The 25,967-nt window shown below is 38.5% G+C and overlaps 1 protein-coding gene across 1 annotated transcript in view; it reads right to left on the bottom strand.

The window, feature by feature from the left end:
- Positions 1-25,967, bottom strand: part of LOC121318768 (FERM domain-containing protein 3-like) — a 136,397-nt gene that overhangs the window by 45,129 nt on the left and 65,301 nt on the right. Inside the window, exons 3-4 of the mRNA XM_041255806.1 lie at positions 25,648-25,690; positions 19,620-19,698 (exon numbers count right to left, since the gene is read on the bottom strand). Of these exons, the coding sequence (XP_041111740.1) occupies positions 19,620-19,698; positions 25,648-25,690 (122 nt within the window). The remainder of the gene's footprint in view (positions 1-19,619; positions 19,699-25,647; positions 25,691-25,967) is intronic.

The raw sequence follows: 25,967 nt of genomic DNA, 5'->3' as shown, positions 1-25,967 counted from the left end.
CAATAGTAACCAGTACCCAAAAAGCACTTTGTAAGGAGCTATGAGCTTTCAAAAATGTGTTTACTTTTATTGGCAAAATGCCAAAATTCTATATCTGGCTCTAGAAAGGTCATAGGTCACGGGCAAGACAATTTTTCCTATACTCAGTTGGTTTCCTATACATGTTCAATATTAAATATGAGTCTATCTGCGTATTTAAGGAGATAGAAGCTGTTAAAACAGTCTATTGTCCAGTTTGACCATGAAGGAGCAGTCAAAGGTCAAAGTCCAAGACATTTTTAGAAAGTTCTTAGTTGGTTTCCTATACATGTTCGATAGTAAATATGAGTCTATCTGCAGTTTTCTTTAAGGAGATTTAAGCTATTAAAACATTTATTTGTCCAGTTTGACCAGTAAAAAAAGGACAAAGATCAAATTAAACAGCATTTTTAGACAGACCATTGGCAGTTTCCTATTAGTGTTCAATAGTAACCAGTACCCAAAAAGCACTTTGTAAGGAGCTATGAGCTTTCAAAAATGTGTTTACTTTTATTGGCAAAATGCCAAAATTCTATATCTGGCTCTAGAAAGGTCATAGGTCACGGGCAAGACAATTTTTGAATAGCTCAGTTGGTTTCCTATACATGTTCAATATTAAATATGAGTCTATCTGCGTATTTAAGGAGATAGAAGCTGTTAAAACAGTCTATTGTCCAGTTTGACCATGAAGGAGCAGTCAAAGGTCAAAGTCCAAGACATTTTTAGAAAGTTCTTAGTTGGTTTCCTATACATGTTCGATAGTAAATATGAGTCTATCTGCAGTTTTCTTTAAGGAGATTTAAGCTATTAAAACATTTATTTGTCCAGTTTGACCAGTAAAAAAAGGACAAAGATCAAATTAAACAGCATTTTTAGACAGACCATTGGCAGTTTCCTATTAGTGTTCAATAGTAACCAGTACCCAAAAAGCACTTTGTAAGGAGCTATGAGCTTTCAAAAATGTGTTTACTTTTATTGGCAAAATGCCAAAATTCTATATCTGGCTCTAGAAAGGTCATAGGTCACGGGCAAGACAATTTTTGAATAGCTCAGTTGGTTTCCTATACATGTTCAATATTAAATATGAGTCTATCTGCGTATTTAAGGAGATAGAAGCTGTTAAAACAGTCTATTGTCCAGTTTGACCATGAAGGAGCAGTCAAAGGTCAAAGTCCAAGACATTTTTAGAAAGTTCTTAGTTGGTTTCCTATACATGTTCGATAGTAAATATGAGTCTATCTGCAGTTTTCTTTAAGGAGATTTAAGCTATTAAAGCATTTATTTGTCCAGTTTGACCAGTAAAAAAAGGACAAAGATCAAATTAAACAGCATTTTAAACAATAATAATAATAATAATAATAATAATATAATAATAATAATAATAATAATAATGTAACTTTTTATATAAGAAATGCATTGTGACTAGGGCCGTACATGGAATTTACAGAATACTTAGCCACAGTACAGTAATCTCCATGTAGGAACACCTCCTAATGGAACACTTCGCGTAAGGGAACACCCTTGTGGTGATACACATTTCTCCCATTGTAAATGCTCCAACTAAAGGAACAGGAACTTCGCTTAAAATAACACCTTCTTGGCACCAATAAAGATTTGTTCACAACAGATACAGTACAGTTTTGTAACCTGATAACTCATCATCATCAAACTTAAATTCAAATGGTTTCTCTTGCTACAAAAGGTTGGAAATTGTTCGGGCTCTTGAAACAAAAAGCTGAATCAGACACAAGTCATCGAGCAATTTGGTGTTTCCCATTCTGGTGAGTTGCTTCACAATTCTGTTAAATAATGTGCATATCTTAAATATTGCTACTACATTTTTTAACGTGTGTAGGGATGCTGTGTTAATTTTGTTTGACAGATACCTTATTATTAAATACTGAGCATCAAATGAAACATATCACTTATAGTTGGATATAATTCACTAGATGTGAATCTAGTTTGTCGAAAAATGACAAATTCTGTTTTAGAGCAGGTGCAGTGACTTTTTATTGTGCTGATTAACAACTGACATCACGAAGATGCTGCAAAATGATCTGTCGATCTTGGGCAGGTGTTGTGACTCTTGGTCTTCCAGTTCGTGGCCTGTCATTGACAGAGTGTGTCTGGTTATACCGTCTCGCCAGGTTTGAAATTGCTGTCTGTGAGCACCCACTACGCCCGAGCCACAATATGCTGCCTTAGTCCAGCCTCCAATATGCCGATTGCACGAAGGCGCTGCTCTCTTGACAGACGTAGCACATTGGATTCTTTTTTCTATGATTTTCTTTACTGCTTTCATTCAAGCTTGCAATTTAATAGCTGAAATCACTCCATATCCAGTGTCCAATCAACTGTCTCACTAATTAGGTGATTAAGTACATACAGTGCCTATAGCAAGTCTACATGCCCTTGAACTTTTTTCACATTTTGATGTGTCAGTTCCTTAGAGTTTCATGCATTTAAATTAGGATTATTTTCCCACTTATCTACACACCATACCCACACTGTTAAGGGGAAAAAGGTTTTATTGAGAAAAAAAATTATATATTAAAAATACAAAACTGAAAGATCATAATTGATAAGTCTCCACCCCCCTGAGTTAATACTTGGTGGAAGCACCTCTGGCAGCAATTACAGCTGCTAGTCTGTTGGGATAGGTTTCTACCAAATTTGCACACCTACATTTGACAATATTTGACCATTCTTCTTTATAAAACTGGTCAAGCTCTATCAAGTTCCTTAGGGAGCGTTGATGGACAGCAATCTTCAAGTCATGCCACAAATTTTCGATTGGATTTATGTCAGGGCTCTGACTGCGCCACTCAAGAACAATTACCTTTTTGTTCCTTAGCCACTTCAGTGTAGCTTTTGCTGTGTGCTTTGGGTCGTTGTCATGCTGAAAGGTGAACTTCCGTCCCAGTTTCAGCTTTCCTGCAGAGGACAGCAGGTTTTCCTCAAGGATTTCTCTGTACTTTGCTCCATTCATTTTCCCTTCTATCCTGACAAAGGCCCCAGTCCCAGACTATAAGAAACATCCCCATAACATGATGCTGCCACCACCATGCTTCACAGTAGAGACGGCGTTCTTTGGGTAATGTGCTGTGTTGGGTTTGCACCAAACATAATGCTTTGCATTTAGGCCAAAAAGTTCAATTTTAGTTTCATCAGACCACTAAAACTTTTTGCCACATGGCTACAGAATCTCCTGGGTGTTTTTTTTGCATATTTCAAACGGGATTCAAGGTGGGCTTTCTTGAGAAATTGCTTTCTTCTCGCCACTCTACCATTCAGGCCAGATTTGTGGAGTGCTTGGGATATTGTTGTCACATGCACACTTTGATCAGTCTTGGCCATAAAAGCCTGTAGCTCCTGCAAAGTTGCCATTGGCTTCTTGATAGCCTCTCTGATCAGTCTCCTTCTTGCTTGGTCATCTAGTTTAAAAGGACTGCCTGATCTAGGCAGGATCTTAGTGGTGCCATACACCTTCCACTTCTTAATCGTCTCGACCATGTTGCAAGGGATATTCAAGGCCTTTGATATTTTTTTATACCCATCCCCTGAACTGTGCCTTTCAACCACTTTGTCCCATTGTTCTTTTGAAAGCATCTTGGTGCTCATGGTTGAGCCTTTGCTTTGAAATGCACTACCCAAGAGAGGGAACCCTCAGGAACTGCTTAATTTATCCTGAAATCATGTGAATCACTACAATTTAACACAGGTGAAGGCCACTTAACTTGGTGTGTGATTTTGAAGGTGATTGGTTACACCTGAGCTAATTTAGGATTGCTATTACAAGGGAGATTGACAATTATCCGACCAAGCTATTTTAGTTTTTATTTTTAATTAATTTTCTACAAATTTCTAGAATATTTTTTCACTTGGATTTTGTGGGGTAGGATGTGTAGATAAATGAAAAAAAGAAAACTATTTTAATTCCAGGCTATAAGGCAACAAAAGGTGAAAAATTTGAAAGGGGGTGTTGCTTTTCTATAGGCACTTGATGCTTCAGTCTTAGTCACTCAAGCATGTCATTGTCAAGGATGAATGATCGAATGATTAAAAAGACACCAAAAACATTTCTTCAATGCCCATCATTTATATACCTTATTTTTTTCTGAAAATAAATGCTCTATAATAGTTTCTTTTGACGCCTGGTATAGTTTATTAACATACACTTGCCTATTGCTTTACTTTTACTCATTCAGTTAATTTCATATGTTGATGCACGTGTGTCATGACAAGTAATACATGTTTATTTATTGACTGATTCATATTGCGTCCGGTGGCCAACTCTGTCTTAGAGAACACTTCAGGTACAAGAACATTTTGTTTGCTTCCCAAGCAGTGGCCAAGCTAGCTATGGAAATTTGGGTGGGCCCCAACTTAAGAACATAAGAACATAAGAAAGTTTACAAACAAGAGGAGGCCATTTGGCCCATCTTGCTCGTTTGGTTGTTAGTAGCTTATTGATCCCAAAATCTCATCAAGCAGCTTCTTGAAGGATCCCAGGGTGTCGGCTTCAATAGCATTACTGGGGAGTTGATTCCAGACCCTCACAATTCTCTGTGTAAAAAAAGTGCCTCCTATTTTCTGTTCTGAATGCCCCTTTGTCTAATCTCCATTTGTGACCCCTGGTCCTTGTTTCTTTTTTCAGGCTGAAAAAGTCCCTTGGGTCGACACTGTCAATATCTTTTAGAATTTTGAATGCTTGAATTAGGTCGCCACGTAGTCTTCTTTGTTCAAGACTGAACAGATTCAATTCTTTTAGCCTGTCTGCATATGACATGCCTTTTAAGCCCGGAATAATTCTGGTCGCTCTACTTTGCACTCTTTCTAGAGCAGCAATATCTTTTTTATAGTGAGGTGACCAGAACTGAACACAATATTCAAGATGAGGTCTTACTAGTGCATTGTACAGTTTTAACATTACTTCCCTTGATTTAAATTTAACACTTTTCACAATGTATCCGAGCATCTCGTTAGCCTTTTTTATAGCTTCCCCACATTGTCTAGATGAAGACATTTCTGAGTCAACAAAAACTCCTACGTCTTTTTCATAGATTCCTTCTCCAATTTCACTATCTCCCATATGATATTTATAATGTACATTTTTATTTCCTGCGTGCAGTACCTTACACTTTTCTCTATTAAATGTCATTTGCCATGTGTCTGCCCAGTTCAGAATCTTGTCTAGATCATTTTGAATGACCTTTGCTGCTGCAACAGTGTTTGCCACTCCTCCTACTTTTGTGTCGTCTGCAAATTTAACAAGTTTGCTTACTATACCAGAATCTAAATCATTAATGTAGATTAGGAATAGCAGAGGACCTAATACTAATCCCTGTGGTACACCACTGGTTACCGCACTCCATTCTGAGGTTTTTCCTCTAATAAGTACTTTCTGTTTTCTATATGTTAACCACTCCCTAATCCATGTACATGTGTTTCCTTGAATTCCAACTGCGTTCAGTTTGAGAATTAATCTTTTGTGCAGGACTTTGTCAAAAGCTTTCTGGAAATCTGAATAAACCATGTCATATGCTTTGCAATTATCCATTATCGATGTTGCATCCTCAAAAAAATCTTGGGGTGGACGGGCAAGTACCTAAGTCACAGGAAATAGTTTACATTACAAATATGATTTAAATCAATTAAAACTCTGAATACATCAAATATCTTCCCGGGGTTTGAGCAGAGCAAAGTAGCCAAGACTAAGAGTGTATGGTGCCAAGTGAAGCAAGGCAAACATTTGTTGCAGTTTATAACAGTAGTTGCATGTCTACACTACATATACAAATCACAGTGCATACAGCCTACAGAAACAAACATGCTGTGCACAATAACTGCAAAAACAGTTTCATTTGACAAAAAAAAGCGCAAAAACAAACTAAAAAAATCCCCAATCAAAAAGCTGTATTGCTTTTTTCTTAACTGTATTGTAATCTCTTAGCTATATTGTAATAACTTTTTACCTCTGTAACTCGCCCTACAGAAGTGCGTCTGTCAAGCAAAAATTAAAAATCAGGCTAAGCTTCTGCTGCCTTCAAACCAAAACTAAAATCTTAGCTGTGCTGAGAATACCTGGTTTCCAGCTGAATATGGCTGCTTTCGTTTTCACTGCATTTTCTCAAGTAAGCTAAACAAAGATATTACGTTGGCTGCAAAAAACGTAACATGCAGACAAAAATAGAATTTTTTAAAACAGCCTTGAGTGACACATTCAGCAACATTTTTTAAGTTTTGTAAAACTTTTAAAATTATGTTGACACACTAATGAAGCAATTTCCATAAATCTTATACACAGGAGAAAAGATAACAGCAAACCTTAAAAACAAAACACAAGTTTTTGTATTGCTTTAATACATAGAAATAACTATAAAGTTTTACAACCACAGATGCCTTCAAATTAGTAATAAATTGTAACATCATACATATCACTGACTCGCTAGGTCATTGTACAGTAGTATGACTCAAGCACCAATCATGAAGTCAGTGTTTGTTTGACCGTGTTGCCATAGTAACCAAATGCATGGTGCTGACAAAAGTATGAACTAAACTAAACTCTTAAAATTGTTAAAATTATGTTATTTTGCCATGTTGACCGCCGCACTGCTAGTAACTTACTTTAAAAATGCAGATTAAAATAAACGTCTCTTTTGAACAAATCCGCGGCAACTGCCTCGCAAGCTGTCAATCAAATGTGACTTACACATGATTCGTTGTGTGAGAGGAAGATCCATCCCAAATATTGCATCACAATTACTACATTGATTTGATTGGCTAAAGCCTGCGCATAAAAAGTAAATAAAAAAAAAATAGCCTATTTGACCTAAACTTAAACACCCACCTTCAGGGTATACAAATGACGTTTATTATTATTTTTTTGTTATAAATGTACTTAAACTTGGCATTCACATAGACGTAGATTTAGGTGGGCCTGCGTGCAATCTGGGTGGGCCGCGGCTACGCCACTGTTCCCCAGGTGTGTTCTTTCTTTAGCCAGAGACTAATATACCAGGACTGAGCTCCTGCAGTACTTAAGTCTCACACTAGAGGGTCCACCGCTCTTGCAGAATGTTGGTAGCTTCAGTTTTACACATTTAAAGGTGTGCTAAATATGTTTTTAAATTCTGTTTTCTGCTTGTATTACCTTAATGAACCTTATTATTGGTTTTCACTGTATTGTACTGAGAACCTTCTGGTTCTTAAATGACTTGCATATATTTCAAATGCTACAGATGAACCGTTCATCCTGCTACCTTTGCTGTAGGTCACATAGTCTGGAGGGAGTCTGAATTGCATCATGTGAAGTCCTTGAAATGTATTCAGCACAATGTACTTTTCAGGCATTTGTGATAGTCTTTAGCTGGTCTATTGTATGATCAGACTGTGGGTAATCAAGGCTTTACAGGTATCCATTTACCTGGAATCCATTCCACTGCAATTGACTAAACTATAAAAGTCCTCATAGGCTGACACCCCATTAGTAATTCCCAGGTTTTCTATTTAATAACAGCATAAATGACTTCACGTGGTGGTCCAATCAATGCAGAAGTTTCAGGTGTTAATAGCTCAAATCTAAACACAGGCTACATTTGTTTTAACGGCACTAACAGTTCATAGAGAATACCGGTTGAGTTGATATTTTCAATGTGGGCTACAGTACTCAATATGGGAAATATGTAAAATAGTTTTATAAGCCACCATATAAGGCTTCATGTTATGAAATGCACCTCATCCTGCATACCGAGTAATTTCTCCTTCCACTTTGTTAGCACTGATCACATCAACAAGCTTTCTAAGAAGGTTCCATTATTAGTAAAGGCAGTAATGATTTTGACAGTGAGTGTGATGATAGCTGCATTTTAGATATGCACAGGTAATCAGGTTGGTAATAAAAAGCATGCTATCCTGCTTCACATGAAATAACATATTCTAGTCTGGTCTTCCCCTGAGTAACAATACGGATGAATAGATGTGCAGGCTGACAGCTTTGATGTGTAAAATATTGCCTGTGGATATGATAAACCTTGTCAATTTTTTTTTTTCTTTTTTACATGTACTGTATTTAAAACATAAGCCAAGCTCTGCAGCTATAGAGCTTGTGTGTCTGTTTTTAAAGGGCGAAGAAGCACTGAACTTGTGTGACTATGTGCCCTTTCACCATCTCAAAACAGAAATGCAATTCATGGATGACTTGGCATGTAGCTGAAAACTTTACTGTGAAGATTTTTAACTAACAATACGTACTGATTGTACTTCCTTTTCCAGACAGGGATAATCAGCTCAGACTATGATACAAAGACAGTGAGGAGCAAATAAATCACAGTGAAGAGTGTAATGGTGGCGTTTATTGAACAAGTTACATCATTTGGCCAAATGTACTCCTAGAGCACCATCTTATATGAAATGTATAATCAATTGATTAACAAAATAATTGCCTGGCCGCAATGCAATTTGAATTTTGCATCTGCAATTATTTGCATTGCGCCTCTGCTTACATCTACCCCACTGAATGATAAATGATAACATTTAAAATATGTTGAAAAAATAATAAATATATTATGTATTCTTCCACTGAGAAAAAACAGTCCCTGAAGACTGTTTGATTGTAACATATATTTTGTATTTTTTTTATTTTTATTTGCCATAAACACTACATTGAATATTGCTATTTATAGTAACATTTTCAAGATGAAATAGCATTTGTGAATTGAAAGCAGACTGATTTCCCACATCTGAGGGAGGATTCATGGAACAGCCAAACACTGCCCTGCACTGGCACTCGAGGGAGGGGCTTCTGAGTGTTTTTTTGTTTTTGTTTTTTTTTTGTATAGGAAATGAACCTATTCAGGCTTTGCAGTCTTCAAGAGAAGCTGACCAGTGATATCTGAGTCTGTTTTCATACCGATGGCCATTAACCAGCATAATTTCCCCAGATTGTAAAGCAGCATTAGATGATATGTGGACTAAACGACTTCTGTGTTAGTTTGCACAGTGCCGCAGTCCTTTCCGTCCGCGGCGAGCACAATAGAATTCTATTCCGAACCCATCCTTGTTTAAAAGCCCAACAGTTGTGTCAGCAGAGAGCAGGAGAGATTGTCCTCCGTCCCCAAAAGTGTCAGAAATTAAATCAGGGGTTTTGTTTCAAAGAATTTAGTCTCCCATCACACTGTATAAGCCCATTGACAACACAGTTATAAGGTGACGTTTAGTTTGATACCAAACAGTCAAAATATCAGTTCTATAATCAATATTTATTTAATCTCATAGAAGACGCTTATATATATATATATATAAATAAGTTTATTCAAAGGCCATCTGTGGTGCTTCACCAGAAGTCTCACTCAGCATGTAATATATATTATATGCTGAGTGAGACTTGCGTGGTGATTTCTCAGATGGCTTTTGAATAAAGTGTTACTGCTACTGTTTGCCTCTGAGTTTTCTTTGTTCTGTTCTCTGATTAAACAAATACCACATTATATTTGCCAATTTTTAAATAATTCTTAGTGACAGAGATGAAAAAAACTAACTGATTGGAGTGATTTAAATGCTGTTTCATTTTATAACAAAGAATACACAGTACAGCTACTACAGGATGATGGAAATGGCTCACAGAATGGCTCACAGAATGGTATAGTGGCAAGCTTGTTGTGGACAGTATAAATAAATGTTTTCTAATAAGGTAAAGTGCACAGAGTGCTAACATGTTTATTTATATATATATATATATATATATATATATATATATATATATATATATATATATATATATAGCGCTGCATTGTATTATGCTTTTGACTATACTGGTATTAAACAAAATGTTTTATCAGTGTTTTCTGAAGTTTTGACTCGATCACCAACAGTGACACAATGTCACCAGCAAACTAGGTTTACAAGAAAGATATCCAGGTTCATATGCTAAGACCTATGATACATAATGTTAACCATTATGCTAAAGTCTCTTATATGGTAATAGCTTGCTACTACATTTGCAAAACTGGAGACGTTTGTAAAGTTTTAATTTTCATTTACAACCTTTGGATTCTCAGGTATAAAAATATATTATATGTAACAAAGTAGCAGCATTTTCATACGTCGTTAAAGCAAGATTTTTACACCAACACAGTCCATTGAGAGCACAATGTACTATATTTAGTTTTTTCTTCAAATGCCTATGTTTTGCTAATGTATTAAGATGATAGTTCTGCATTTAACAGTCCTACTCCACATTGATGCGGGTTCCTCTCTGCCTTTGTTGACACCCAGGGTGCTTGCAATGGACCAGTTGTTTCAGATGATTCCCAGCTTCAGGCAATGCATATCACACATTTGTACGAGCAAACTGTCACTTAGCAGATGTTTTCTTTTTTTTTGTTGTGCAATCCATGCAAATCCATGCATGTTTCTGACACAGAGCCTTTGATTTCCTAGGCAAAAACAGCACTCGCTAATGGCTTCAAACCAGATCTATCTTGAAATTAAGAAGATGACTGAGACCCTGGAGACAGATGGAAACTATTATAGCCCTGACACACAAATGCTGAGTGAAATGAGTGACTGACGTTCCAGTGCTTGCATGGTGTTAGTAATCACTTTGGGAATGACAATAGTCTAAACTCTGTTACCAAGAGTAAAGCGCATTAATGATGTTTATTACTAGAAGTTGCATCTCATTCATCATCTAGCCTGTAGACAGCTTTTTCTTTGTTTACAGGTCCAGTTTAGAAAACAATGTTAATAAAAGAAAGTCTATCTGCAGGGTTCCTTTCTATACTTCTGTCTGTTTCACATTCCTCTTTTAAAAAAACTTTAACCTCACACCATACCTTCTCACCAATAAGCCAATAAGGTTTTAACAACAACCAGTTTGCAGCACATACTTATTTAAAGAGAAAGTAGCTTCAAATGTTCTTTATTTTTATATTTGTTTTACTGTACTCTCACAAGTTTATATTTCCATCCATTTGCGTGATTCTTATTGCAATTACTCAGATACTGCTTTTCAGTTCTATTTGCCAGCCATAGATATACAGTAACATAGGCTGAATCAGCCAAAGCATCTTTATAAAAGTAAGAGCAAGCACCACCTAGTCAACATCTAGTGATCAAGAGTCTTTTTGTTTTGCTGGCAGTAAGAGACGCTATCTATTGGTAATAAAGTGGCTCTCAAAAGTATTCATCCCCCTTGGACTTTTCCACATTTTATTGTGTTACAACATGGAATCAAAATGGATTTAAATAGGAGTTTTTGCCACTGATCAACACAACAAGTCCATAATGTCAAAGTGAAAAATAAAATCTACAAATTGTTCTAAATTGATTACAAATATAAAACAGAAAATAATTGATTGCATACGTATTCACCCCCTTTGCTATGACACACCTAAATAAGCTCTGGTGCAACCAATTGTCTTTAGAAGTAACATAATTAGTTGAATGGAGTCCACCTGTGTGAAATTAAGGTGTTTCACATGATTTCAGGTTAAATACACCTGTCTCTGGGAGGTCCCACGGTTGGTTAGTACATTTCCTAACAAAAACTACATCATGAAGACAAAGAAACATTCAAAGCAAATCCAGAATAAGGTTCTTCAAAAGCACCAATCAGGGGTAGGATATAAGAACATTTCCAAGGTATTGAAAATCCCCCAGAGCGCAGTAAAGTCCATTATTAAGAAATCGAGAGAATATGGCACAACTGTGAATCTGTCTAGATCAGGCCGTCCTCAAAAACTGAGTATCCGGGCAAGAAGGGCAAGGAGGCCACCAAGAGGCCTATGGCAACTCTAAAGGAGTTATAGTCTTCCACGGCTGAGCTGCGAGACACTGTGCATACGGCAACAATAGCCCGGGTACTTCACAAAACTGGCCTTTATTGGAAAGTGGCAAAAAAAAAGTCATTGTTGAAAAAAACTCACATCAAATCTCGGCTAGAGTTTGCCCAGAGGCATGTGGGAGACTCTGAGACCAAGTTGAAGAAGATTCTATGGTCTGATAAGACCAAAACAGAGCTTTTTGGCCTCACTAAGTGTTATGTTTGGCACAAGCCTAACACTGCATATCATCCTGAGAACACCATCTATACAGTGAAGCATGGTGGTTGCAGCATCATGCTATGGGGATGCTTCTTTGTGTCAGGGCCTGGAAAGGTTGTGAAGATAGAGGGCAAAATGGATGCAGCAAAGTACAGAGAAATCCTGGAGGAAAACCTGCTGAAGTCTGCAAGAGACCTTGGACTTGGAAGAAGATTCATCTTCCAGCAGCACAATGACCCCAAACATACAGCCAAAGCCACACTGGAGTGGATTACAAAAAAAAGGTCAATGTCCTGGAGTGGCCCAGTCAAAGCCCGGACCTCAATCCAATTGAGAATATGTGGAAAGAGGTGAAAATTGCTGTTCACCAAAGGTCTCCATCCAACTTGATGGAGTTTGAGCAATTTGCAAAAAAGAATCAGCAAAATTGCAGTGTCCAGATGTGCAAAGCTGGTAGAGACTTATCCAAATAGACTCATGGCTGTAATTGCCAAAGGTGCCTCTACCAAATATTGACTCAAGGGGGTGAATACTTATACAATCAATTATTTTCTGTTTTGTATTTATAACTGATTTAGAACAATTTGTAGATTTTATTTTTCACGTTGACATTATGGACTTTTTTTGTGTTGATCAGTGGCAAAAACTCCTAATTAAATCCATTTTGAGTCCATATTGTAACACTATAAAATGTAGAAAAGTCCAAGGGGGGTGAATACTTTTGAGAGCCACTGTATAAAGACTTGAACTTTCTTGTTGTTTGAAAATACGTTTAAATAATCCCTCTGGCCTCACTAGAGTATAACTAACAACCCGAACCCCTGCAACATTCTGCCCCTAGTGGAAGTAAGAAATACCACATTCTGTAGAACAAGCTGGTGCACTGTCTGCATTTAGAGAGAATACACGTAAGAAGACCTTTTGAAGCCACAGGTATTCCGAATGATAACAAATATCATAAAAGGTAGGGGTACATAAAAAATGAACATTTAAATAACAGAGGCTGATCCTTCACATTTCCAGTGTGAATATTACATAAACTTTTTTTTTTTTTTTTTTTTTACCACACTGCATACATTAACACAGTGGAGTCATTTCCATTATGCATTGAATTGCCCTAGGATAAAAATCCCTCCTGCTCCCTTTCAAAAGAGACTGCTGGAATCACACATCCCTTATCTTGCCATCTCGTGATCAAAGCTTGCTCTTCACTATGTCATTCCAGAAAAAGCTCATTAAACCTCTGCATGGGAATATTCCAACCTAGCTTCCAGCTTCATTAACAGTATCACAGAGAGGTTCTGGTAGTCAGAAATGTCACTACTAATCTTATTAGCATATATCAAATGCAACGCAATCCTCTGATTTCCTCATAGCTGCCTATGAAGTTTTTACAAAAGTAATACCGGTATTATTATATCTGTGTGTTGGTTGAGTGGTATGAAGCAACATAGAATATAAACCACTTCAAATATTGGATGTGTAGTCATAAATAAATAAATAAATAGCTGGGAAAGGGTAAGGCATCTTTCAATATATATTCAAAATATTGCCCTTAAATAGTGCTTTTTATAACCGGTTTTTCATAGTAAACTTACGTGTGTGTTAATGTTACAGTTAACTAGGCCTTTCCTATGCTTTAGCATTGTTAACCACAATTAGTTTACCATACTTACTGTTTTTACCTTTCTTTACTGTGATTTGAATTATTTTAGAGCTTAGCTCTCAGGAAGGCTTATATACTCCAGAGTAGTCTTAGAGCCGTCTGAGCATTCCTTGAGAGACGACTAACCGAGAGGCACGTTGTAAACAATGCCCCCAGTGTCAGCCATTTCCTTGGGAACAGGATTCTCAGCTGAAGCCGCAGACATGACAGACCAGAGTGATCAGAGCCCGTATAATATGTGAATAAACGTTCTGTGTTAAATAAGTGCAGCGTGTCTGTTTGTCTCACAACATTTCTCAGTTATGTTTCAATATGATTATAAAACCTGCTTCAAAGATTACCACTCCTGACTGCAGCGACCTGAACATATTCCAAAGCCAAGGCTTTCTAGTGCTCATTGAATATATTGCCATGGGAAAATATTACTTCAATTCCTCTGGGTTGGTTGCCTCCTGTTTTCACCCAAATTAATCGTGGTAATGAATAATCCACTTCAGCTTTTTATCACATAATTAAATGTATTGTCATCTCCAGTATAATTTTACTTTGATATCATGAACAGCATCACCTTTTCTGCAATTGAACAATGTAAGACAAGAAACAGAGGGGAACTGTTTAAATATAAAGAATGAATCTGGCCTGTGGGAACAAAGCTCCTCAAAAAGTCACATATGCTGAGTAGTCGCAATTAAAGTATCCTGTTAAAAGGAAAACTAGGGTCTTCAAAATGTTACCAGAGAATATGTAAACAGATTCAACCACTGGGAACTTTTAGGATTTTCGAGTCATATAGGTAACAGTATAATTACTTCTGGTAGCACTATGCTAGTAATGCATAATAACCATCAGGTCACCAGATATAAACTTGGTGAAGACAAGCATCCAAACTGATAGTGACTTTGTCCTTATTCGTCTTATACATTATAACAGCAGTAACTAGCAAAGGCATTTTAACAAATTTATGCATGTTTCTGTGAATTTGTACTGCTAGTGGTGTCCATCATGCAGTCTCATGGTCTTTTTTCCCCCCTAAATAAAACAAATATTTTCAACCATACTAGCCAGAGTACAGAATTCAGGTCTAATCCTAATGGGTCATTAGGGCTACATTTTGTTTTGTTTACAGGGACAGAACTTGCATTTAAAATCAGGAATTCGAAATGGAACCGGAACGATACACGAAAAACCCAACATTTTTTATGGAACAGAAACAAAAAATGAAACAAAATTAATTTTGGAACGAAAACGATATTCAAGGTTTAGTTTAACGTTCCCTTTCAGCCTATTTTCTCAGTCTCTTTCCATTGTTTTCAAACATACAGTCATATTAACAAAGCGTGGTCTTACACCTCAGTGGTCATCAACAAAGCATCACATCACAGCCAGCTAATGAACATGACATTTAGCTTCCTTTTTCGGAGCAGCCAGCAAATCAAATGCACTATATTTGCCTTCAGTTCAGGCTTCCACCTTGCGGTCAGCTACACGCTGGATCCACGTTACGTGATCTGTCTTTGGTACAAATGAACAGGTACTGTTAATACTGTGACAGAGATCAAATGATTCTTGGTGTTAGAGCTCCCTCCTGACCTGTGAGGGAACTGTGTAAAGGGAACAGAGTACCCTGGACTAGATGGTATGACAATTTATTCCTAGGGTTAGGTGGAAGTCGGCCATCTAGAAAAGGGGCGAAGATACTGTACCCAAATGCCATGACCCAGATGGGAAACAACGTGGCCCTCACGGATTGGAGGAGCGGATGAGCTTGTTAACCAGGGGGTCATGAGGGGGGGTATAGAGGTTGTAGTGAAAGTAATTTGTTCCTTTGTAAATGGTTAGAAACAACCTAGAAGGAGACCCTGTGTTAAGAGAAACATGGGTGTTGTGTTTGGTTTTTTTGTCAAGTAAAAACTTTCGTTTGTTATTAGACTACTAACACGAACTAGAACTGTAGCCGAATGCCAACATCAAACCCAGACACCAGCACTTCCATTTGTTTCACGGAGAACTGTCTTTGCACCATGAGCGCTAATTTGCTCACTGTAGTACCTGTATCTTTGTGTCGGTGTAAAAGAACGGGACTTTTGGTTGCAGGTCAAACCCAGGGATTACAAATAAAGTGATAAACACTGGTGTATCACTTTAAAACATTATTATTTACAGTTGTTTGCCGTCAGGCTCTGGACATTGTTAATTCAATAAATACCCTTGCACCCGAATATCATTCTCTGTCTATTTCTTCTGCACTGCTGTAGTGCCTTCACCTGCACTGAATTACACACTTTGCCACACTACGCATAAAATAAGTTGCAAAAGTATGTGTGGCAAGTGAAGTGCTTTGTTAATAATCTGAGGTTTGGTAGTTGTATTCCTGGACATTAAGAGTTAAGCCATTTTACCATCGACATGTTTATTGTATTCCAAATTTATTTTGTTGTATTCGCAATCATTTAACTATTCATGACTTAATTGTTAAGTGTTTCATTTTTATTGTTGTATCCAAAAGAAGTATGTGGAAAAGTTGCATGTGTGTACATGTTACATTTGTTGTATGTCTTGCTGTGAAACATGCATTCTGATGATAACAATGTTCCCCTTAGTGCTTAATTATAAATAGTTCATAAGTAATTGATTACTTGGAGAGGATTTTTTTTCTGTATATCTTCTGTTTAAAGCAGAGTAGCTATGCAATAAGAAATATGTAGGTTATGGTAAGTATATAATGCTTTGAAGAGATGTTTGTCACAAAAATGTTTTTTTTTGGTATTACCTATCAAATATATGGCAGATATTAAGTTAAAAACACCACAAAGTTGAAAGGTAGAACAGAACGGAGAAAAAAGTAAGTGGCTCTCGATTAGCTGCAGAGTTTATTTCAGACAAACATTGCATTAAGTTATTACGTTGAATGTAAGGATGCTAACCCACTGAGCTTACTGGGATTATTGTTTAAAAACACTTTTTTGTAAACTCGACCTGTGGGAAAAGAAAGTTACAATGCAGAAATGAAAAAAAAGAAGCAGACTGTTGTCTTTTCTTTTAAGGCTGCAACATAGGCACTACTGTTTCTCTAGACAGGAAGTAAGTGCATTAATTGATAAGGGCAGATAACTTGTCACACCGTTTTCCCGTTGAGTGCCGAGTTATCTCGAGTTTACTGTATCCTCGGGTCATCAAGCATACAGAGAGCTTATTTTTGTTTAATTAGAGAAAATGAAGACATATACACCAATACAATAGTCTACTTGGCTAGAAAATAATAAAAATTGAATCTGTATTAACCGGTATTTCATTTTGTTCGAACCCGGAACGCAACACATTCTTAACCACTGTAGTAAGAATTGATTGAGAATGTCTGTGATTAAATGCAACAGGTGGTTATGCGAATGCTTTTGAAAATTTTTTTGTAATTAACGCTGTTTATATTAATTGCTATTTTCAGGGATGAGGTCACATACACAGGTAAAAAAGAAAAAAAGTGCAATACAGAGTATAGAAAAGTCAGGGTTTGTGACAAGGACGACTTGCGGTGATGTCAGACCAGGAAGAGAGACAACGTACTGCAAGGTATGAAGCGCTGCTGCACGTGTTTATTATGTAAACAAATAAAACGTTTAAACCAAACACTATAAACAGGCAAACACAAAACACTGAACCAAACAAGTATCGTGCTGGTTTTAAAGCCAGCACGAGCAGCAATTGTTGTTATATAATTTATAGATTTCGTTTGCTTACGTTCACCTCTGAACATCCAACATCCATGAGTGAGAGATTTTCACCTCTTCTGCAGCTGTGTCTGGGCTCGGTTGCTTGTTAATCATTCAGTCGGGCCCAGGCACGGTCTGCACATGAACTGCTTTGGCAGGGAAGGCAATCAATCCTTCCCTGACAACATAAAACACCTCCGATCCAAAAACATTTACTTTAAACAATAACAACACATAACACAGGAGCGGGAGGGGTGTATCCTGTCACAGGGTTACACTTGTTTTTATCATTGAACTGACTATAATATTCACCAATCAGTTAAGTTTTTCTTGACAGATTGAAATTACCCTCTTTAGCCTGGGACACACATGAGCGGCGCAGCACTGCTAGCGGAGAGCAGTGAGGGGCGATACCGCAAAACAGGTGGGACACACAAATGCATATGCAGCGGCGGTTTCCAAAGTAAATCATGCCCCTACCAATACAGACAAACTGGCCACAAAATTATGGACTGGCATTCCAGTGATGATGAGACGGAATAGGAAGAACTGCAAAGTAAATTATATGCCATTTAGCAGTGTAAGTTCAGTATATGCAGTTAATTTATTAAAGAAAATATTGTTATTTACCGACCAGGAAAGAAACGTGAGGAAATCCCCTGTGCAACAATATGTTTCCCATCATCTCAACCCTATCTTGTCATTCATGAATAGTGAGCTTATTTAAATGTTACAAAATTGAAATGTACATGTATTGCTTCACTCTGTGTTTCATTTTAAATAAACGGCAATGAAAGAGGTGTTCATTTAGTATGGCAACCCTTCATTATGTTTTAAAAAAACTGACTTATGTTTCTGAAAGCTTCATCCCCCCCCCACACACACACTTTCTGCTGTTACCTCTAACATGCACCAATAAAACTAGGCCAAAATGTTTTGAATGTAATTTGAGATAAACATGTCTTCTTGTTATTTATGTGTGCAATGAAGTAGTATAAAATAATCACACAAATCATGTTGATGGATATTCTCAAGTTTTCATTCAGATATGACGTACCATGCACTCCCAAACCACCAATCTCATTGGTTAGAGCTAGAGTTGCCACTGTGAGAAAATGTCTCAGCTGCAAAATATCACTCGCCTAGCGATATTCTGCCATTCTAAAATTCTGCCGCTACGATACTTTTCCGCTGCAGTATTTTTTCATCAATGCGAGTTCAGTCTCATATAAGAAATAAATATTACTACAAATAAATGGTGAGTGATATGCGTGATAAAATGCTGCTTTTTCCACTCATGTGTGTCCCAGGCTTTAATGTGTTCAATGTTTGTAGAGCTGGTTGAAAACGCTGTGCAACAATGTGAACTAAATTATCTATTTTTCTGATAGCAGCCATGAAGGTTGTTTAACTTATAAATAAAACACTCTCCTGTTAAAATACAGTATAAAAACTGTAGAACTGATGTACAAGTAAAAACAGGATACCTGGTACTTCACTGGTAAGTTAAAGAAATCTGTTTGCAGGTCTTGTTTTCTGCCATTTGGTCATTTAAACGAGAGTGAAATCTCTCCCACCCCTTCAGGGCCTTCTTTCGTGTCAGTAACCAACCAACTTCTTCCCCTAATGACTGATATGCTTTGCAGCCAATATGATTATTTGACCCTGAAGACACTGCTGAGGTGAAATGACCAAAGAACCAGTAATAGACTTCCTGGAAGGCAAGGCATGACAGCCAAGACATTTCTTTAACCTAGTGCAGTACTAGATATTATGTTTTAAAATGAAAATAAATGTTTGCTAGAACTTTTCTTTAAGAACTGCAAATTTGAAACCTATATATGTACAGGTACATTTATTAATTTATGTTTCAGCTATAACCACTTTAAAATGAATTGTCTGATTTATGTAAACACATATACAGTATATGCTGCATATATTTCTGTGTAACTTTTGCTACTGTCACATCTCAGTGGACAATCCCTATATGAATATGTTTTAATCTCGCAGACTGTAGGTCCTCAATATTTATTGAAGGACAGTGTTTGTTTATATGTATATAAACTTGAGTCGTACATACTACCATCCTGTGGTCAACATCCTGGACTTTTTAAGAAACACCTTCCTACTTTGTTGACATGTCAAACGATTTGTAGTCTCTGTGCATATCAAATTATAAAGTACCTGGTAAGCTCTTCTTTTATCTTCATGGGCTCATGGGGATAGAATTTCACTCTAAAGCACATGGTATATGGTGGATGAGCTGAAAATTGAGAACAGATGAAAAAATATTACTAACACAAGTAAGGTGTATGACCTTCTGTACTTTTAAAATAGCTACTGCCATGTGGTAAAACTGTCAGACTTGTGACACACTGTACTGCACTGTTTAGAGTATATCCTGATAAAGACAAGTACTGTAGGTTAGAAGTTGAACATGCAAGCCCATCCATCACCTCAGACCTCATTACACAGGTCCGACATTACAATTTTCCCTTTCCCATCCAATGACCCTGTCCAACATCATCAAAAGACGTAAAGCGTAGGTCTCTAGTTGTTTTTTCCTCTGGAAAAAGCCGAGAAAACCTTTCAATGGCCGAGTGAGACTGATAGGAGCTGAATGAAACCGAAAAATCACCTGAGATTCTCTTGGACAAAAACGCAGGATTGGTACGGAGCATAACCTTTGTCCTGGCCTCTGTAAAAATGAAGCATGCTTTTGCACTAGAGAATGGCTGCATCTCACACTTCTGCAAAGCCAATGAGATAGCAAGCAAGAAAGCCGCTTTCAGCAATAAATATTTCAGGTCAGCTGAATGCATGGGCTCAAATGGAGGCTTCATGAGTGCACTAAGAACCACGTTTAACCTCCAGAGAGGAACAACGTGCTTCATACGCGGCTGAAGCCGCCGAGCCCCTTTCAAAAATTGTCCCGCCAAGAAGTGAGCCCCTGGGGAGACAGAGTCAATTTTGACATGGCAAGCCGAAATGGCTGCCAGATAGACCTTTAACATGGAGGGGGATTTCCCTCGTCAAAAAGGTACTGCATAAATTGCAATATAACTGCCTGTAATGGGAATGCGTGGACAGTGCTCTGACATTTTGCAGGGTGTCAGTGATCCTACTGGACAGACCCAGACAGATCCAGTGCTGCCGTTCAGTGGCCAGACCCAGAGCTGCAGGCTCGATGGGTTGGGGTGCCATAAAGTCCCCCGTGCCTAACTGAGCAGGTTGTGGCGCTTGGGCAGTCTCCATGGCTGGCAGCTCAGGAGTTGCATTGTTAGAAACCAGGGGCTACTAGGAGCACCTTGGCCCAGTCCTGCCTGATTTTTTCCATACACAGTGGGAGCATGGCGAGCAGTGGGAAGGCATATAACAGTTGACTCGGCCTCGTGTGAGCTGGCTCTTCGCATGATTCACTATAAGGTCCAACCATTGAAGATGACAGGAGACAAGTTACATGTGGACCGCTACCTGTGCTGGAGACTGGGTGCAAACAAGCCAGTCGTCCAGGTAATTCAGCACTCTGATGCCTTTGAGTCTCAATGGGGCTAGGATATCTTCCATGCATAAAGAGAAGACACAGGGAGTTAGGGTGAGGCCAAATGGCAAGACACGAAACTCGTACGCTGTTCCCTGAAAAGTGAACCGCAGGTACTTCCTGTGCGCTGGGTTTATGGGGATGTGGAAATAGGTGTCTTTGAGGTCCACAGTGGTGAACCAGTCACCTGGCCTGATTGACTGCAACAGCTGTCCCTTGTTGCATTGTCAACATTTTGAACCTCATTGGGCAGATACGGGTTGACCTTTCTGAGAATGAGAATCGGTCTGAGGCCACCATCCCTCTTAGGTACTAGGAAGTACCAGGAATAGAACCCTTCCTCCAACTGGAGGAGGTTTATCATACAATTAGCCATTTTTTGCAGCAGAGCTGCTACCTCCCAAGACACCACTGAAGCATCCTGTGGGTTAGTGACTTATGTTACAGTCACACCTCAAAAGGTAGGGGGACTGTGGTTGAACTGCAGCGAGTAGCAGACTGAACGGTAGTAAGCACTCAGATATCCATAGTATTCCAGATGGCTCCTATTAGCTATTAGGGCAGACAGGTTTCTGCCTACAGCCTTCCCGTTGGGCTCTGACACACGGAGTAGGTTCTTATTAACCAGGCACAGCTCATCCAGCTGTTGTGGTGAGGGTCTGTGACTGTCAGAAAGGGACCTAAGCAAACAGGACTGGTAGGCTAACAGAATACTATTATAATTGCCTAGACATGCAACGAACGCACTGGCTGAATAGGCACACTTGAGAATCACTCGGTGCAGTTATGGGGCAGGTAACATCCTTGGACCCAAGCACTAAATTAGACGAAAGTACCAAGGCATCAATTGAAGCCTCCACTGGTGGAAAATGGGCCAGGAGCTGTAGCTGGATGAGCCCAGGATGACTGGATTTCAAAATGAAAATCTGGGTGCACTCGGGGGGACACGGGAGATATGGTAGGCTCATCATCAAAGATGGACTGCCTTGTTTCTCCTGTAGACAAAACTGCAGTGACCCTCTTGATCAGCTGTAGAAGCTCTGCCAACAGGGAGAGCCTAACCACAGGGGACATGCCATCGGACTCCATGTCCTCAGACCAGAACGCCAGCACCTTTTCAGCAACCTTATGAGAAGCAGAAATGGAAAGTATGTCCTCCTGTAGCCAATCTGTGCCTTGAAGTCCCCTGGAGTCCCAAGGGGACAGGCAGGGCAGGCAATGCCTAACATTCACGCAATAACTCTGCAAGAACCGTTCCATATTGGGATACAGCTGCCCAGAGATTTTCCATCTGCTCCGAGTCTGCTGATCACTTGGAATGGCGACTTTCTTCTTCCTCGGGGGAGGAGAAGGAGAAGCAAAGATGAGGAAGGCAGCTTCCTACATGGGCTTTTTCCCCGGGCATGTCGCTTACTCTCCCTTGACACAGAGCTAAGTGAAGAGGGCGCAGCCACCTCTCTGACAGAAGGTGATGGGGAAGTGCGCTGTTCTGGTGTAATGGACACCAAATGCACTGTAGAGACACATGTTTCTCCAGCTTGTGCTTAGAGAAACTTGCACAAAACTCAGAAACTGCTCTGGCCCCAGACAGGAAGAGCACCTGCGAGAACCATTCCTTGGTTGGAAACAGCTGCCCAGAGATTTTCCATGTTCTTCAAGACCGCCCATTACTTGGAACGGTGATTCTTCTTCTTTCTCGAGGGACGAGAAGGAGAAGCAGAGGAAGATGAAGAATTCCATGAAGATGCTTTCCTGCATAGGCTACTGTGCTGGGTGCGTCTTAAAAGAACAGTAAAATGGCTAATAAGTCATTCATTCTAGTGCACTCGGTAGAGCTGCTGGAGAGACTTTTCTGAAGTGTGCCTCCTTGGCGTGCTTTGGCCCCAGGCAGGAACAGCATCTGCAGTGCATGTCTGCAACAGGCAGACTAGTCTTGCATGTCTCACAGGGATAAAACACAAGTGTGATGCAATAAGCGATCAATGCAGTGTAGATTATACAGATGTGCAGGTGTTGCCTCAATATGCTTATAGATAGCAACCGGGAGGGTCAGGACCCAAACAAAAACGATTTGGTAACGGACTGGGGACATGAAACCGGGTTGGCTTGATACCGGTTCGTGACTTTAGCACTGGAACAGTACGGTATGGGACAGTACTGGGTCAGTATGGTACCGGTTTGAGACTTTAGGAGAGATTGCAAGCAACCAAAGCCAAAATAAGTATCTTGGACCTGCACAGTGCTGCTGTTAGTCCAGCAGCTGCTCTCACTACACATGTAAAAACAGAAAAAAACACAATGTGAAAAAACTTCTCAACAAAATAGTCATTTAACAATTACATAAATAATAAAAAAAATGTCTAATAATTTTAGCCAAAGCCAAAATGAGAAATAAATAACTACAGTCGGAGCTATTGCAGGGGAGAGAGCACAAGTCAGCCACAAGTCAGTTACTTGATCCCTGGGAAAGAACAAATCAAGCTGCTGGCTTCACGAGGGGCACAAGGCCGCAGGGGGACATAACAAAGAACAGGCTGTAGTGCATAAATACGAGTAATTAGTAAAACTAATACAGCTATTATTTTAATACCAGATATAATTTGTGTAAAAACACAATAAATGCTAAATATATAGCAGAAAACGTAACAAGTACTTATCTAAACCAGCTCTCCTGTCAGGTCAGTTTTGAATGGAAAAATGGTGTTAAGATCTGTAACTGCAGTACTTTTGTGCCCTCGGGGGCAGGTCATGACTGTGTTACAGGCTCTACGAACAGCTCTGATATATCCTATTCAGGTTTCGGGTCTTTTGAAGATAAATACCCATTCGGTAATGGTTGCATTTCGTACTTGAAAGGGAACCTCATAATTGAGAGGCAACGTTAATTAAATTTGACCTGACCACATTCTCAAACTGGTATTTAGCTTTGTAAATTGGTAAGTTACATGAATTAAGGTTGGCAAATAGGGGTGCCTCATTTTTAACTCAGCAGCAGCAACAGACTAGAATAAATATTCTACACATCATCATGCCCTCTGGCTAAAATGTTACCCAAACATTTCTCTTGCCATTTTCAGAAAAGATGGAATTATACAAAGCGAGCTGATTGACAGCAGGCCCTTTCCTTCCTGTTTTTCAGAGAAACGTTGGCATCAGACAGAGTGAACCAACCAACTGCAAGCAACCACCTGCTCTTAATGATGGCTGTGTTCGATGGTTCAAAGTATGTCACACGTCAAATACACTGCTGCCATGAAAAGTAAAAAAAAAAAAAAAAAAGATTATCAGTTTAATCAAATATCAATATGCTCAGGTAACTTTGCAAAAAAAAGACAAGGGTCCCAATTAATAATTTAAAGTAACTTGCTCACAATAGCCCTCTTATATATTGTATTGGAGTAAGCCTACTTCATATAGGTATTACTTATAATATATATGAATACATATTTTATGTCAAGCAGATGCTAATGTTAGACGTCCAATACTAAGATGCAGGTTTACTGACGTTTCATAACTGCACCTGTGGCAGTGCACTACAACTGCTGGACATTCCAGTATTCCATGTCAATATGTTTAGTGACCTGTTTTCCATACAGTTCCAAAACTATCGTAGCAGCAATTTTCAAGTTTTGCGACAGACTGCATTATTTTGACTGCACAGTAACAGGTTTTGCTTTGTCACAGAGATTAACGTCTTACAGTATCTTGTCATGCAGTGCTTGAAAAAAGCAAATTGTCTTATTGAAAAGACACATCATGCATGAGTTCTAGTATTAAAAGTTACAGTTAAAAAACAACAAGGCAGAAGAATAGTAATCAATCAGTCAATTGCATTGCTTGTATGTGTTTTGATAGTCAATACTTTTGCCATACATTAGATATGACTTCAGCAAATACCTTTTGCTAGGATTTGACAAAGCAGCACTATATATGAGGCAGCATGGGCTTTGAGTTACAATGCAATATTATATCTCACATGCGGACACACCTGTTTGAGCATTCTGAAACTGTTTGTGTATTTGGCCAGTGATCCCTTTAGGTAGTTGGAGAAGTTATTGTAGGATGTGTCACATTGAGTTTTTGAAATGTTTTTGGACTTATAGATACTAAGGTACAGATCTTTGCCAACATAAACAATGAGTTCCTGGTTAAAAGTAGAAAAGTTTTGTATTACAGTGCCCAAGTGACTAAAGCAGTTGCTCTCACAGATCATTTTATTGAACTGAGAGCCTCAGGAAGTATGCCATCACATACTGTGCACTACTAGAGCGCATCTATATCTGGTGTCTGTATCTTTATTTTTGTTACAAATTGACCTTATTCACAACAACTACCATACTCCTGATATTAACTGCCTTGGTATAATTTAAATACATGGGTTTCAATACCTCTGTGTACAATTATAAGAGGGCTTACCCTGTGAGAGCAATCAAGGACTGGTACAAATTAGTTCAAAAGTCCTGCAGCCCTATCTCTGCAAGTTGACACCCTGTTAATGATTTGCAAAGCCAAGCTGTTCTGCATATTGAACTGTATTGCAAAGGAGAAAATATTTAATCCCTTTCAGGGTTTCAATTTGGCACACGACTATGACAGCACCATCTGGATACATATTTAAGCATTGTTTGCTTGAAATAAACAACAACAACAAAAAATACTGACAACACTTACATTTCATTTGCTTCACAACAGTCTTGTTGGGCTCGAGCCAGTGCTGCAAGAGAAAGACAGACAGATCATTCTTATTAACCGGAGCTGTGTGTAAATACAAACAGTTTAGGGTGGCAGTGAGTCTTGAATGCTGCAGAAGGAACGTTTTAAGCAAACATGCTTCACTTGGCACATAAATGCAAAAACTAAATGTATTCTTGTTGCTTTCCCATCCAGGGAGACATAAATGAATTTTATTTACAATCTTAAATCTTTTCTCACATCAGTGTGGGAAATGTAAAGCAGAGATATTTTGAAAAATATATAGATATAACTGGTTT

The sequence above is a fragment of the Polyodon spathula genome, chromosome 1, assembly GCF_017654505.1.
Source record: "Polyodon spathula isolate WHYD16114869_AA chromosome 1, ASM1765450v1, whole genome shotgun sequence".
NCBI classification, from domain to species: Eukaryota; Metazoa; Chordata; class Actinopteri; order Acipenseriformes; family Polyodontidae; genus Polyodon; species Polyodon spathula.
The sequence above is the reverse complement of the archived record's forward strand: the minus strand, read 5'-3'. Positions and strand labels throughout refer to the sequence as shown.